The sequence below is a fragment of the Salvelinus fontinalis genome, chromosome 4, assembly GCF_029448725.1.
Source record: "Salvelinus fontinalis isolate EN_2023a chromosome 4, ASM2944872v1, whole genome shotgun sequence".
Taxonomy (NCBI): domain Eukaryota; kingdom Metazoa; phylum Chordata; class Actinopteri; order Salmoniformes; family Salmonidae; genus Salvelinus; species Salvelinus fontinalis.
The window spans coordinates 66417547-66434387 of NC_074668.1; the positions used below are offsets into that span (position 1 = coordinate 66417547).

The 16841-nt window shown below is 43.2% G+C and overlaps 1 protein-coding gene across 4 annotated transcripts in view; it reads right to left on the bottom strand.

Moving 5' to 3' along the window:
- Nucleotides 1-6287: 6287 nt before the first annotated feature.
- Nucleotides 6288-16841, bottom strand: part of LOC129854246 (DNA-binding protein RFX7-like) — a 47437-nt gene continuing 36883 nt past the window's right edge. For all 4 annotated transcript variants that reach the window (XM_055921061.1, XM_055921060.1, XM_055921059.1 and 1 more), the window contains 4 exons: nt 16577-16658; nt 16138-16345; nt 14017-14315; nt 6288-13795 (listed from right to left, as the gene is read on the bottom strand). In XM_055921061.1, coding sequence (XP_055777036.1) covers nt 10571-13795; nt 14017-14315; nt 16138-16345; nt 16577-16658 — 3814 coding nt within the window. In that variant the 3' untranslated portion in view covers nt 6288-10570. The remainder of the gene's footprint in view (nt 13796-14016; nt 14316-16137; nt 16346-16576; nt 16659-16841) is intronic.

Genomic DNA, 16841 nt, shown 5'->3' on the forward strand with positions numbered 1-16841 from the left:
TGACTTCGGCGATGTAATTTACAAAATAGCCTCCAACACTCTACACAGCAAATTGGATGTAGTCTATCACAATGCCATCCGTTTTGTCACCAAAGCCCCATATACTACTCACCACTGCGACCTGTATGCTCTCATTGGCTGGCCCTCGCTTCATATTCGTTGCAAAACCCACTGGCTCCAGGTCATCTATAAGTCTTTGCTAAGTAAAGCCCTGCCTTATCTCAGCTCACTGGTCACCATAGCAACACCCACCCGTAGCACGCGCTCCAGCAGGTATATTTCACTGGTCATCCCCAAAGCCAACTCCACCTTTGGCCGCCTTTCCTTCCAGTTCTCTGCTGCCAATGACTGGAACTAATTGCAAAAATCACTGAAGCTGGAGTCTTATATCTTCCTCACTAACTGTAAACATCAGTTGTCATAGCAGCTTACCGATCATTGCACCTGTACACAGCCCATCTGTAAATAGCCCACCTGACTACCTTATCCCCATATTGTTATTTATTTTCACTCTTTTGCAACCCAGTATCTCTACTTGCACATCATCATCTGCACATCTATCACTCCAGTGTTAATGCTAACTATTTCTCCACTATGGTCTATTTATTGCTTTACCTCCCTAATCTAACTACATTTGCACACAATGTATATAGATTTTTCTATTGTATTACTGACTGTACGTTTGTTTATCCCATGTGTAACTCTGTTGTTTTTGTCGCACTGCTTTGCTTTATCTTGGCCAGGTCGCAGTTGTAAATGAGAACTTGTTGTCAACTGGCCTACCTGGTTAAATAAACGTGAAATAAAAAATAAAAATAGCACTCACATCTGTAGCCAAGAAATGTTTTGAAAGGCTGGTCATGGCTCACGTCAACACCATCACCCCAAACATCCACTCCCAATTTCCCCAACATATCCACAGATGACGCAATCTCTATTGCACTCCACACTGCCCTTTACCACCTGGACAAAAATAATATCTACGTGAGAATGCTGTTCATTGACTACAGCTCAGCTTTAAATGCCATAGTGCCGTCATCACTAAGCTAAGGACCCTGGGACTGAACACCAACCTCTGCAACTGGATCCTGGACAACCTGATGGGATGCCCCCAGGTGGTGAGGTTAGGCAACAGCACATCCGGCACATCCCCAACACTGGTGCCCTTCAGGGGTGTAACCTATCATGGTCCAAACACACAAACACAGTGGTGTAAAGTACTTAAGTAAAAATACTTTGAATTACTACTTAAATCTTTTTTGGGGGGTATCTGTACTTTACTATTTATATGTTTGACTATTTTTACTTCACTACATTCCTAAATTTACTCCATACATTTTCCCTGACATCCACTTGTTACATTTGAATGCTTAGCAGGAACAGAAAATGGTCCAATTCATGCACATATCAAGAGAACATCCCTGGTCATCCCTGCCTCTGATCTGGTGGACTCACTAAACACACATGCTTCATTTGGAAATGATGTCTGAGTGTTGGTGTACCCCTGGCTAATTGTACCCCTGGCTAATTGTAAATTTAAAAAACAAGAAAATGGTGCAGTCTAGTTTGCTTAATATACAGTATTTGAAATGATTTTTTTATTTAACTTTTGATACTTAGTATATTTAAGTAATTACATTTACTTTTGATTTAAAAACTGTTAATGACAATTGGGTACTTTTTTGACCACTGCACATTCATGGAGGGCACAACACCTATTCCCCCTCAGAAGGCTGAAAAGATTTGGCATGGGCCCTCAGATCCTAAAAAGGTTATAAAGCTGCACCACTGAGAGCATCTTGACTGGCTGCATCACCGCTTGGGTATGGCAGCTGCTTGGCATCCGACCGCAAGGAGCTACAGAAGGTAGTGCGTACGACCGAGTACATCACTGGGGCAGGGCTCCCTGCCATCTAGGACCTCTACACCAGGCGGTGTCAGAGGAAGGCCCTAAAAATGGTCAAAGACTACAGCCCCCCAAGTATCAAAGACTGTTCCATCTGCTACTGCACGGCAAGCGGAACCGCAGCACCAAGTCTGGGACAAAAAGGTTCCTGAACAGCTTCTACCCCCAGCCACAAGACTGCTGAACAGTTCCTCAAATGGCTACCCGGACTATTTGCATCCCCCTTTTTTTGTTGCACTTACTGTCTTGCACTTCCTCTATGCACACACACTGGACTCTACCCACACACCTACACATACTACATGGACACGCCAACATTGCAAACGCTCACACACATGCATATTATTGATACCACATACACGCTCATATAGACACACATTCACACATGCTTCTGCTACTGTTTATTATCTATCCTGATTGCCTAGTCACGTTTACCCCTACCTACATGTACAATACCAGTCAAAAGTTTGGACACACCTACTCATTCAAGGGTTTTTATTTATTTGTACTATTTTCTACATTGTAGAATAATAGTGAAGACATCACAACTATGAAATAACACATATGGAGTCATGTGATAACAAATAAATTGTTAAACCAATCAAAATATATATTATATTAGAGATTCTTCAAAGTAGCCACCTTGATGACAGCTTTGCACACTCTTGGCACTCTCTCAAACAGCTTCATGAGGTAGTCACCTGGAATGCATTTCAATTAACAGGTTTGCCTTGTTAAAAGTTCATTTGTGGAATTTCTTTCCTTCTTAATGCGTTTGAGCCAATAAATTGTGTCGTGACAAGGTAGGGGTGGTATACAGAAGATAGCCCTATTTGGAAAAAGACCAAGCCCATATTATGGCAATAACAGCTCAAATAAACAAAGAGAAACGACACTCCATCATTACTTTAAGACATGAAGGTCAGTCAATCTGGAAAATTTCAAGAACTTTTAAAGTTTCTTCAAGTGCAGTCGCAAAAACCACCAAGCGCTATGATAAAACTGGCTCTCATGAGGACCGCCATAGGAAAGTAAGACACAGAGTTACCTCTGCTGCAGAGGATACGTTCATTAGAGTTACCAGCTTCAGAAATTGCAGCCCAAATAAATGCTTCACAGAGTTCAAGTAACAGACACATCCTCAACATCAACTGTTCAGAGGAGACTGTGTGAATCAGGCCTTCATGGTCAAATTGCTGCAAAGAAACCAGTACTAAAGGACACCAATAAGAAGAAGAGACTTGCTTGGGCCAAGAAACATGAGCAATTAGACCGGTGTAAATCTGTCAATTAGTGTGATGAGTCCAAATTTGAGATTTTTGGTTCCAACCGGCTGGTCTTTGTGAGAAGCAGAGTAGGTGAACGGATGATCTCCGGATGTGTGGTTCCCACCATGAAGCATGGAGTAAGATGGTGCTTTGCTGGTGACACCATCTGTGATATATTTAGAATTCAAGGCACACTTAACCAGCTTGGCAACTAGCATTCTGCAGCGATACGCCAACCCATATGTTTTGCGCATAGTGGGACTATCATTTGTTTTTCAACAGGACAATGACCCAACACACCTCTAGGCTGTGTAAGGGCTATTTTACCAAGGAGAGTGATGGAGTGCTGCATCAGATGACCTGGCATCCACAATCACCCGACCTCAACCCAATTGAGATGGTCTGGGATGAGTTAGACCGCAGAGTGAAGGGAAAGCAGCCAACAGGTGTTCCGCATATGTGGGAACTCCTTCAAGACTGTTGGTAAAGCATTCCAGGTGAAGCTGGTTGAGAGAAGGCCAAAAGTGTGCAAAGCTGTCATCAAGGCAAAGTGTGGCTACTTTGAAGAATCTAAAATCTAAAACATATTTTGATTTGCTCGCTCAAGAAAGCCCTTGAATGAGTAGGTGTGTCCAAACTTTTGACTGGTACTGTATACATACTTACTCTACATATTACCTCAACTACCTCAAACCACTGCCATTGACTCGGGACCGGTACTCTTTGTATATAGCCTCGTCATTGTCATTTTATTGCGTTACTATATTATATTTAGAAAAAATCGTAGTTTTTAACTTTGTATTGTTGGGAAAGGACACGTAAGTAAGCATTTCATGGTAGGCTACACCTGCGCATGTGACAAATAAAATGTGATTTGTTTTCGTAAACAAGCGCTGTAAAATGCAAATATGGCCGTGTGGGAATCCTAACCCTATTAAAGTTGCGTAGTAATTTAACCTTTTAAAAAAGTATAATTATTTCTTGCTGATATGAAAGATACGTTCTTTATGTTTCAAAAACTGTACCGCAAGCGATACATTTCAGCGTTCAGAACGAGCGTCTGGGCTTTAACCAAAACTCCCCCGGCCAGAAGATACTATAGTCAATGGGAGCTAAAAGTAGTTAGCGTCTATGAATGGGTTACCTTGAGACAAGCATTACTTAGTTATCATAATTTATGAAACCAGTTGAATGACACACAGGCCCCCATCCCATGAGATAGGAGAAAGGAGCACTAGGCAGGCATTATACGACCTTCAACCTGTTGTTCACATTCATAGATACTTGATCCAACCGACCTTGCTTATAAGTATTTTCGTTCATGCTATCCCTCGCTGGAACCTGTATAAAAAGTCAAGAAATGTAAAAATCAGTCAAAATAAGATAGAAATATGATTGATGGACTTGGACTATACTTTTTAAATTCAGCAATGGTGTTCTACAAGGATCATCTTAATCAAATCATGGCGACAGCATTGTAAAATGTAACATTAGCTCTCAACTTAAGCTAGTTTCTGTTTATAAAGGATTACGATGAGTGCACTGTATAATAATTGGGAGAATATGTCCTCTACCAAAAGATCTTGGCCTTTTTGGGAGGTAGTTTACTTGCCCTGGGTTCAAGCCTTGATTCAGCTGTTCTCCCTCAATTGCCATACATTTACAAAAATCAATGCACTACCACATCATTGGGAATTTTAGATGATTCTCAGTTCAGTATCAGCGAGCTAACAACTCCAAAAACAGACAATGGAGTGAGACATTCTATTTACCAGACCAATTACACTGTTTGCTGTTGCACAGTAGTCTGTTCAAGATGGTTCATTAAGTAATGGAACATTCTCACCAGCAGAACATTCTAATTGGGATTGTTTTTTGCAGACAAGCTCTTTAAGCCAAATGGTAATCTCTCCTCTCGCCATTTTTACAATAGAACTACACAGAGTGTACTAAGCATTAGGCACACCATTCCTAATATTGAGAGTTGCCCCCCCCCCCCCCCTTTGCCCTCAGGACAGCCTCAAAACACCGGGGCATGGAATCTACAAGGCGTCAAAAGCATTCTACAGGGATGCTTGCCCATGTTGACTCCAATGCTTCCCACAGTTGTGTCAAGTTGGCTGGATGTCCTTTGGGTGGTGGACCATTCTTTATACACATGGTAAACTGTTGTGTGAAAAAACCCAGCAGCATTGCAGTTCTTGACACACAAACTGGTGCGCATGGCACCTACTACCATACCCTGTTCAAAGGCACTTCAATCTTTTGTCTTGCCCATTCACCCTCAATGGCACACAATCCATGTCTCAAGGCTTAAAAATCCTTCAACATGTCTCCTCTCCTTCCTCTACACTGATTGACGTGGATTTAACAATTTTTTTATTTTACCTTTATTTACAAGTGACATCAATAAGGGATCATAGCTTTCACCTGGATTCACCTGGTCAGTCTGTCATGTTTTGTACACTCAGTGTATATGAATTAGCATAGGGGCGATAAACAGTTTACAAAAACTAGAAGCAGACTTTTTCCTGCTCTTCTACTAGCCAACTCTTATCAGCAGAGGCTTGAAATCTAAGACAGATGGTGCTAGTGATGCCAAATGTGCATTGTTTCCTTATGAGCTGCATCAGCCTGTTTACAGATTAGCCACTCTCTGGAACAGCACCACCACATTTACATCTAAAATGCTAAAACGTACAAAAAACATAATTGGGAATACACTTCCCACAAGTGGGGTTCTGTTCATGTTGTGGTACTGTAACATTTTCTATAACCCCTATGGAACAGGATTCAAGAAGATCAGGTCAAACCATAGTCTTCCACTCATGTGACTTAATCGACTAGAATCGATAGGATCTATGGAATGTGGTATTTGGCACGCCATATCTTTTTAGCTTCATATTGAATAACTTAATAAGCTATGGTGAGGAAAAGGACACTGAATACCAAAAGTGGGATTAACAGTGAAGTAAATACATATTTATTTGAAATCATCACTTTAATCAGCTCTGGGGATGAAACCTTTGTGGGACCAACCAGAAGATTCTAGCTGAGTGTAGGGTATGTCAATGCATGTAGAGGGTGGAAAAACAACAATTGAAACCAAGATATCCAAGTACTTAAAAAAAAGTTTATTGGCTTTTAAAACCCTTAAAAAAAAATCTCAACATCAGTGAGCACTTTCAATTAAAAAAGAAAGAAACTTTCCTGAAATGTTATAGCAACTTTATCAAATTACTGTACGGTCTGCTGTACACTAGACAACAACAAGACGGCATAGGGTATTTCTACAGGTCTAGATGAAGAAGAGGGTTAAAGGGACTTTATTCCAGGTCTGTTGAAGGTACAGCACAGGACTCAGCTGCCCCTGTGCACTTAAAGAACAGACAGGATTCGTCTTCATTTAAGTACAAACATCAGTGCTTATTTTCAATGGTTTCTGAAAGAAAAAACTATTTCACAGAGTTACATAAAAAAAGTAAAAATATCTAAATAAACAGAACAGATTCAAAACCTGAACATACAGAACAAATATTAATCTGAATTAGTAAACATCAAACAATGCAAGTAACTTGTGGGTCGCTATACCTTTCTGTTCAGATTGACAGGACCAATCCTGAATTACAGCCAAGTGGTTACAAATACTTTGTACAATAGAATTCTACAAACATGCACACATATCATTTAACATGGTGAAAGATTTATTTGAGAATATTTGTTAAAATGTTTCTTTAAATTGAGTTTCATATTCTAATGTATAAGAATGAAAAAAAAAGTATCTCATTGAGATTAATGTACATTGCTACACAAGACAATTAGCGTTCATATTTTTTTTATTGACACTTCTGTAAATAATTTCACGTAGTTAAGCTCTTTAAAAAAATATTTGGGGAGCTTCAATTGATGCATTTGTCCTAAAATAGGTGCCAAAGCCTTGGTTCATTAAATGTTTAGTGCAATAACATGAACCTTCAAAGCTTGTTGAAATTTTAATCATGACATTTCAATGTCCATTGCAATGTTCTGGGCCCAAATTCTGTCAGAAAAAGATAGCTATGCAACCTGGTAATATATAATACTTTTTTTTTTAAATACCCATGCTATTTTCTCACTCGAAGCAGACATCTTCTGTAAAAAGCCAACCAATATAAATCTCAGAAAGCAAAAAAAAAAAAGAAAGCTTAGAGAGAAAAAACGCATTATCTGTACAAGAAAGGGCGCCAGCAGCCAAACACACAAGCACAGTTTAGCTGGCTCCTGATCCAAAATCACCAATATAGCATTTCAGAGGGTGCAGGTGCACAGAAGGAGTTTAAGTTATAACAATACAGTGTCAGAGCTTTCATATGTACAAACTGTGGGGTTCAAAATGAGAGGAACACTTACAACAGTCAACTGAATTAACCCCAATATTGTCCTGCTACATTGGTTTTTATAAACCAGAACAGTAGTGTGGTTTTCAGCATGTTTTCCAGTGCTACAGATCAGTTGCCAGTTTCAAAATTTCCTCATATTATTTATTTTCAACCATCCCACCTGGAATAAGGACAATTCCAAATGGCCATATAAAAAGGTATTTGACAGATGTCAGGCAAACAGGCAAATGCTGGGAATTTGTGGGTTCTTCAAAAAAAAAAAAAAATATTTAATGCTTTTTTTCTCTCACTAATTAGTTTTTCTTTGGTATGGATATAAGGCTCAGAAGATTAAACGCTCATAAAAACCATAGGATCTGGCCAATTAGCTATTCCCTTTATGAGTTGCATGCCTTATTCACACACTGTTCTTCACTATACTATAAGCTATTTAAACCTGTAATAGATGACCCGTACTTTACCACTAAATGCCTTTGTCTCCAGGTGAAACGCGTCCCTTCACTGTTAGAATAAAATGCAGTGCATTAATGAACTCAACAAGAACATTATTCAAGGGGAAGAAAATTACAATTTATACAAATGTTTGTAATTCTGTATTACAGTATTCCTTAAAATGTTGTATTTTCTACTGGATCTAGACTAATGTAAGGGGAATAACTTTCAATGTATGACAGTAAATTATGCACTTTAGTGCCTTTTTTATAGGAAGGACTTTGAATATCCAATTGCATAATATTTTTGAAGTTACCATAGAAGGAAAATTATCAAATTTAATTTCATCTAAATTACTTCATATCCATCACATTTTTTTTACTGAATGTATGTAACACATTTGAAACAAATAAAAAGAGAAGGGAAAAACAACATACATTTACATAAACCTGCAGTAACCTACTTTGACAGTAGCAGCCGCTTTGATAAGTAAAAAATGCATAGTTTTAAAATAAATCAGAACCAGAATAGTAATTTCCCCCCAAATAGATACATGACTGAAACAGGGCAGGGTCATCTCCAGTCAATACACTTTGGTATAGGGGTGTCATAAGGTTAAATTCCTAGTCATATATTCCTCCACTTCCTAACTTAAATCAATATATTTCTGTTAATTAAGATGATACCTGTTAAATAGTCACAAAGAACGTAAATAAAACAATCCCATCCAGTGCCCTACACAAGTCTTAAAAAACTCAATAGAGGTGAAAAAGGTCATCTTCTGCATTATACGTTTAAATACAAGATTTAACTGTCTTTTGAGCTCCATCATAAAGTCCATTCCCTTTAGTTCTGCAGCCACTAAAGTGCAAGCTATCCCCATTACAGGTCTCTATGCTTGTTTTAAGTCTCATAAACCCATACTATTCCAAACAAAGCAATCCTTTCCTTTTGACACTGGAGAGCTCAACTACAGTAAGAATGTCAGCAGGGCAAAATGTGTGTGAAGAAAGCCTAAAAAATGACAACATTAACAGATAACATTTGTTGTTCTTCAGCTACTTGCTCTCAGTTTCACTGTACTCAAAGTGCATTAACTACTGGGACATGAGGAAATTTGAAAAGGTGAAAAGCCATACATCAATCAACTTCAAATCTCGATTTCCTAGGCTACATTTTTTGTACCATGCACACTGGAATTTGAGTGGTCAAGATCATATTTGTAAAGTTCTCATAACGTGTCAGCAAAACGGACAATCAGACATCTTCTGACAAGTTTAGTATACAGACAGTATATCTTCACCTTTAAATCTATAGTTTGAATAATATTCTGTAGTCACACAGATTCTTTTTCAAACAGCTGCCGTTTTCCTACTTGTAAAAATACAAATTCTGAGAAAATGGAACTAGTTTGCCTCAAGATCATTGCAAACAATGTATGTCAAAAGGTCCAACGCAGCTGTTTTTATCTCAATATCAAATCATTTCTTTAAGTACCTTACTGTGATTTAATTGAAAACAATGGTCAAAAAATACCAAAAATAGCTTCTTGGCGAAGAACGAATTTTGCTAGGATTGAGTGGGGAGGGGAAACCTAAAAACGAGTTGTTAATTGCAGAAGGTTTGGAACTCTTTCTTATTGGTCTATTAACTAAATGCACTGCCTGGTGATGTCACCATGCAGGCCAAAAATCGCACTAAAACAGGCTGAAATTTCAGGCGGTCTTTTCAAACAGCTCCTACACTAAAAGGGCAATATTTAATTTTCACAGTATTATTCCAACCTCAGTGTGGAAATATATAAAACATGGGTCTTTAAGTAGACCAATGATAATTTTTATTTACAGATTATGGGGGATTTTTTTAAACCATTGATTTGTCTTGCACCTGGAAGCACCTGCAATCCTTAAGAAGACTTGAAACCGGCAATGAGAAACATTAGTACCACTGCATGCTACTGCAAATGCCCTTTCAAGGTCATGTACCGTACATACAATAGCCTAGGTATCTCAACTCTTCATTGAGATGTACAGGGGCATATCAGGTGAACATACACCCCATTTAACATTCTTGCACAACAGTATGCTTCTAAAACAGTTCCAAATGATTTGTCTGATAAAGTCCATCTTCAGATCTACCTCAATGGAAGTAAAACTATTTACAGAGGGAGGAACAGTTGCCAATTATTTTCCAAACATCTTGTTTTAGTCAAGAGCTCCTGAACAAAAATATTAACCAAAATGATAGTGTACAGATAGATGTTTGTAATCTTTAAGAGATCTCTTCATATCCTGTGTCCTTCTGAAAATGTAAAAATACTTGTTCTACTACTGTCTTGATTTAAATGCTCTTGAATGACTTGATGTCTAAAGAGGGAGAAATGGATGAGTCAGCACCAACGATGAGCTGTGAGAGAAAACCAGCATATTTGTAAGAGTGATCATTTATGTTCAGCCTGGCACTTACTGTACAAAAGTCATTGTTTCCAGAGTGTTGCAGTGTGCTATACAATGTCAATGTGAATAATTACAAAGATGATTTTTAAAAAACTATTTCACCCTCATGAAATAAAAGCAGAGCCCATATTAACCCATTAACCCGACCGTGGGCTGGTCTTTACTTTCCAGCCAATCAAATCCATTGGAATTCGCAGTCTCGCTGCAAATCTGCTGGAACAGCGGATCATTCTTCAGTTCCTCCAGTGTAGAGTCTTCATATTGTCCCTGCTGCTGATTGGGGTCAAACAGAAGGTTTGTGTCCAAATTGTTCAGGTCATTGATGCTACTGGAAAGATCTGAGGTCAGTCGAAAATCAGACCCCACAGCATTGAGTTCTGACACCTGTCTCACAAGCCGATTTCCAGGAGTAAGGCAGCCGTCTGCTAAGAGGTCTTTAACGGTGGTGCTGAAATCTAGCTGCTGCTGAAGTTTCTGGGCCAGCAGCATGGGCTGGATCTGCTGATGCTGCTCTTCTCCAGTAGCTGATTGTGCTTGGCTGTCACCTGCTGAGAGACTCATCTGTTCGTTCCTAGAGTTCTTCATGAGGTAACCAGGCTTCTGAAACTCGTACGCATTCTGAGCGTTGGAAGTCAGAGTCTGGTGGTTGGCACTGCTGGGGAAGCTGGGCGTGGTCTCTAAGATCTGGGTGAGGTTCATGCGGGCTGTGTAGTTGGACGGGAGGTTGTTGATGCCCAGGCCCCGCACCGCGTCGTCACTGTCCCCATCCATCTTGCTCAGGAGCACGTTGGTGATCTTTTTGCTGTTGGTCTGGCCCTGCATTGGCAGCACCTCCGTCTGCATCATCACATTGACAGGCACAGACTGGCTCCTCTGTGCCATGCTGCTGACGTCCCCATGGCTGTTGGCGAAGATGTTAATCATCTCGGGGGTCACGGGGGAGGTGAAGGGGGACACCACTGTTCGGGGGATGTTCTGCAGGCCCTGGTTGCCACTCAGGTTTCGCTGTCGCACGGCAGGGCTCACACTACGACAGCGGAAGGTCCCGCCTGCTGAGGATGTGCTGGTGGCCTTGTTGTCCAGAGGGGCGGGCACAGCGAAGCCCTCCTGCTTGTTCAGGTTGGCCATACTGGCTGACTGCTGCTGCACCGGAGAGATGGGTGTCAGGCGGCCGTAGTGCCTCATCTGAGACTGATAGGACTGGCCAGGGATGGCAAAGGCATGGGGCTTTCGGAAGTGGTCGTCAACCAGGTCCTGATAGCTGGGGAGGATACTGATGCCGTTGATGGAGTTCCCCCCGCTGTTGTTGTAACCATTGTTCATCCACTCCAGTTTGGCCTTGTCTGGGTGAGTAGCCATGGGCCTCTGCATAGGCTTGACGGGGCTGCTGGAGACAATGCTGCCGTCGTGGTAGCCTGTAATGCTAGAGTTAATGGGAGTAAAGGCAAAGGGGTTCCTGCACTCCACAGGGCTGGGGGGCACGCTGCCGCTGCAGTTGGAGTGTGGAGTGCCGATGGGGGTGTGTCGGCTGCTCCCCAGGGCACTGTCCACCGGGGTGGTGGGGGCCACGCGGGAGCAGGGACTCTCCCTGGTCAAGCCCTGGCCTCCTCCCATCATCTCAGAGGTGGATGTGGGAGTTGGGGTAGGGGTGTGGACAGGGGTGGTGCTGCTGTGTACTGATTGGTAGTAAGGGGTCACTGTCTGGTTGGAGGACATCATGTCGCCCTGTATTACAGACTGATGACCTTGCACCGTCACATCAGCTCCGAAGGCCTGCAGACTGCTGTTGAGCTTCATCTGCTCCTCCATCTGCACCAGCTCCTCCACAATGCTGTCCTGGGTCATATCGTCATCATTGAAATGGAAGTAGTCCATGTCTGTCTGCATGGAGAGCTGGCTAGAGGCTGGGGCCTGGCACATCATGGCCAGGGGCTCCATGACCTGTGTGGATGCCTGCTTGTGGTCTGTGATCTGCTGGGCGTAGGCCTGCTGCTGCTTACCTCCCTCAAGCTGGCCGCCGACCCACATGGTGTTCCTTAGGTCACTCACAGCAGACTGCTCCAGTAGGGCAAAGCTGTTAGGCATGGATTGCATGTTACCCGTCATGTGCTGCTGGTGCTGAATTCGTGCATGACCAGCCGGGGCACTAACGTTGCCGATGCTGCTAGTGTCCATGGTGGTCGGAGTGTCTCTTCTCTGCACGGAGTTCTGTGGCTTGACAACAGTCTGGAAGCCTCTGGTTCCGATAGGGGAATCAGAGAGTGACAGGATTCGAGTTGGGACAGTGGAGTTCAGTTTCACAGTATTTTTACCAATGGCTGGTGCACTTTCAGGTCTGACCGGGGTTCCTGCCCTGGGGAGTTTCTTCACTCCTGCACCAATCCCATGTCTGTAACCATCGGAACCCCCAAGAGGCTGCTGGGAGATGAAGACCCTTTTGACAGGCGTGGGATAAGACTCTAGGCCGACGCCTGGGCGCTTCCTGGGGCTCTTGGAGGCGATGAGTGATGTAGCAACAGTGCCACCATTGGGTGACAGAGTGGTGCTGGTATTCTGATTGGAGACCGTCAAATACAAAGTGCTTTCGTTATTGGTGTTATTATTGCTACCAGCTGTAGCTGCCACAGGGTTGTTGCTCAAATAGGACTTTACATTGTATTTGGTTCCAGCCATTGCCTCCAGTCCCAGGTAGCCTTTAGTGTGAGGCGTGGGCACACTGGCAGCCCTTGGTACAGCTCCTCCAGCCCTCTGGCCCCCTGCAGCTTCCTGAGTCATAGTAAGCCTGCTAGCACCCAGGGCCGGACTGCCCTCACTTATGGCTTCACCCTCCATCATCTTGATGTCGATGGTAGGAGTGGTGGTGGCCCGGCCTGACCTGGCTAAGGGGGACAGGATGGGGGCTGCAGAGCCACTCCTGGCCCGTGGGCTGGGTCTGCTCTCCTCCAGGGCTACAGTGCTGCCCATGCCAGCAGAGGCAGGCCTTAAGGTGGTGTTGGTTAGGGTGGTTGTAGTACTGCAGTTGGGTGCCAGGGATATGGTGGTCATCTTGACCACGTTGACAGAGCTGATGTGGGGTGTGGGCTGCATCACGGTCTTGATGGGGCTGTTGGTGATGAGCAGGGTGGGGGGCGAGCGCAGGGTGATGGCGCTGGTGGCTGAAGGTTTAGGCAGAATCTGGGCATACCGGTGCCGGGCAGAGCGGTCCCCCACAGGGCTGGCTGGGATATTCTGAGGGGTCTTGGGACACTTGACAGGCTGCATTGACTGGGTCACCACTTGGAAGTTGACAGGCAGAATCTTGCCCTCCGATGTTCCCACAGGACTGGGGGACATCAGCTGCCTGCTCCTTTGTATCTGCATTTACAGCAAAGCAAAACATGACATAAAAAAAGTATTAATAAGATGTAAAAGTATGCAACACCTTCATAACTCCAGTTATGAATAGCTTCTGTTGCATGTGATACAGGCAACACAAAGGTGTCGCTTGTATAGATGTGTAACAGGAACACTGCAAAGACAGTGGGATATATAGAGTAAGCTTAGACAAACAGAAGTAGAATACAAGCTTGGCTTACCGTGATGGGGCTGGGGACTGCAGCTACCATAATGCCAATGGTGGGATGTGGGGAGAGCAGGGCTGGGCTTCTACAAGTAATGGAGCCGACCCCAGGCGTGCCCCCGTCAGCCCGCCTGGCCTGAGCCTCTCCGGGGAGGGGGGAGTGCAGCATCTGCTCCTGCTGCTTTTTCTGGATCTTCCGCTGGAGCTGCTGCTTGGCATCGATGGAGGGAGAGGGCAGGGTCTTCACTTGGGACTGGAAGGAGTGGGCTTCAGCTGTTGGTGCGAATGCTGAGGATGGGAGCGGCGTTTTAACTCCTAAAGGGAGGAGACAGAAGAAGACAGAAACAGGTTAACACATATTTTGGGTAAACAAATTGTCACAGTCGTCCTAGGCAGAGCAGCTTCTATTTTGCAGAAAGCATAACTATCAGACTGGGCACACACTGGTTGAATCAATGTTGTTTCTACGTCATTTCAATGAAATGACATTAAACCAATGTGGAATAGACATTGAATTGACATCTGTAACTAATGGGATGGCTTTTAGGGACTGACAGGAGGTGGTATGTAAATGCACTATAGCAGGTCAATGAAAAGAATCTGCCACTAGATGGAAATCTTTCACTGTTCATCATACATGAGGCAGTGAAAGGAAAAGTGAAGTTTGACTATCAACACATACAGTGCATATGGACAGTATTCAGACCCCTTGACTTTTTTACGTTACAGCCTTATTCTAAAATGGCAAAGCAAAAACAGGTTTCTATACATTTTTCGAAAATGTATAAAAAATAAAAAAACATACCTTATTTACATAAGTATTCAGACCCTTTGCTGAGACTCGAAATTGAGCTCAGGTGCATCCTGTTTCCATTGATCATCCTTGAGATGTTTCTACAACTTGATTGGAGTCCACCTGTGGTAAATTCAATTGATTGGACATGATTTGGAAAGGCACGCACCTGTCTATATAAAGGTCCCACAGTTGACAGTGCATGTCATAGCAAAAACCAAGCCATGAGGTCCAAGGAATTGTCCGTAGAGCTCCGAGACAGGATTGTGTCGAGGCACAGATCTGGGGTACTAAAACATGTCTGCCGCATTGAAGGTCCCCAAGAACACAGTGGCGTCCCACATTCTTAAATGGAAACAGTTTGGAATCACCAAGACTCTTTATGGAGCTGGCCGCCAGGCCAAACTGAGCAATCGGTGGAGAAGGGCCTTGGTCAGGGAGGTGACCAAGAACCCGATGGTCACTCTGACAGAGCTCCAGAGTTCCTATGTGGACAAGGGAGAACCTTCCAAGGAGGACAGCAATCTCTGCAGCACTCCAAAAATTAGGCCTTTATGTTACAGTGTCCAGACGGAAGTCACTCCTCAGGAAAAGGAACATGACATCCCGCCTGGAGTTTGCCAAAAGGCACCTAGACCATGAGAAAGACAATTCTCTGGTCTGATGAAACCAAGATTGAATTCTTTGGCCTGAGTGCCAAGCATCACGCCTGGAGGAAACTTGGCACCATCCCTACGGTGAAGCATGGTGGTGGCAGCATCTGTGGGGATGTTTCCAGCGACAGGAACTGGGAGACTAGTCAGGATCGAGGGAAAAATGAATGGAGCAAAGCACAGAGAGAGATCCTTGATGAAAACCTGATCCAGAGCGCTCAGGACCTCAGACTGGGCCGAAGGTTCACCTTCCAACAGGACAATGACCCTAAGCACACAGAAAAGACAACAGAGGACTGGCTTTGGGACAAGTCTCTGAATGTCCTTGAGTGGCCCAGCCAGAGCCCGGACTTGAACCCAATCGAACATCTCTGGAGACCTGAAAACAGCTTTGCAGCGATGCTCCCCATCCAGCCTGACAGAGCTTGAGATGTGCAGAGAAGAAATGGGAGAAACTCCCCAAATACAGGTGTACCATCTTGTAACGTTCTACCCAAGAAGACTCAAGGCTCTAATAGCTGCCGAAAGGTGCTTCAACTTATGCAAATCAGTTTTTACATTTTTAATACATTTGCAAAAATACCTAAAAAACTGTTTTTGCTTAAGTCATTTTAAAAATAAGGCTGTAACAAAATATGGAAAAAGTCAAGGGTTCTGAATACTTTGCGAATGCACTGTATTGTATTGTCACCTGTTGGTGTACCAGTCATGACCGTGAGGGCTGCCACAGATTTGGTGCCGATATAGTGGCTGTTGAGGAGGAAGCGAGCCAGGTCCTCCACAGCATCAAACTGGCGGCTCAGCACCTTCTGGGCCCACTCACACACCAGGCCACAGGCCGCAGAGCGCACCTCCTCCTCCACACTGCACAGCTGACCTGAGGCCTCCAGCACCTCACACTGAAGCACAACATAGGCACATATACAGGTGTTAAGAATTATAGTTGTATATATACCTGTATTACTTTTAGGTCAATATGAAGCCTCAAAATGTGGTCCTTTTCTTAACACGTTACATTAAATAAAGTTATGTTATGTTGGTCTAAAGTTAGGCAAACATTTCTTATTTATTTTCTTAAATCTATTTAAATAAGGTAAAGACCTTGAGAGGAAGGCAGACAGACAACTTACCCCGTCCCCTGTTTTATGTAAATCCAGGTTGGGTAAAGATGGCATGTGGACAAAGGCTTTCTTCCTCAGTCCACTATAGCAGTATGTGAGCAGAGGTTAAGGTCAAAAACACTGAACTGTCAAACATTTCAGAGTTAATTTATGGATTTGCTCAAATGTGTTGGTTGTTTGTCTGTAAAGAGCAGGGCTTCAGGGACCATTCTAGACATAAGAGACTGGGATTTCCCCACAGGATAGGGTAACAAACGTACCTCAGGGCAGAAGG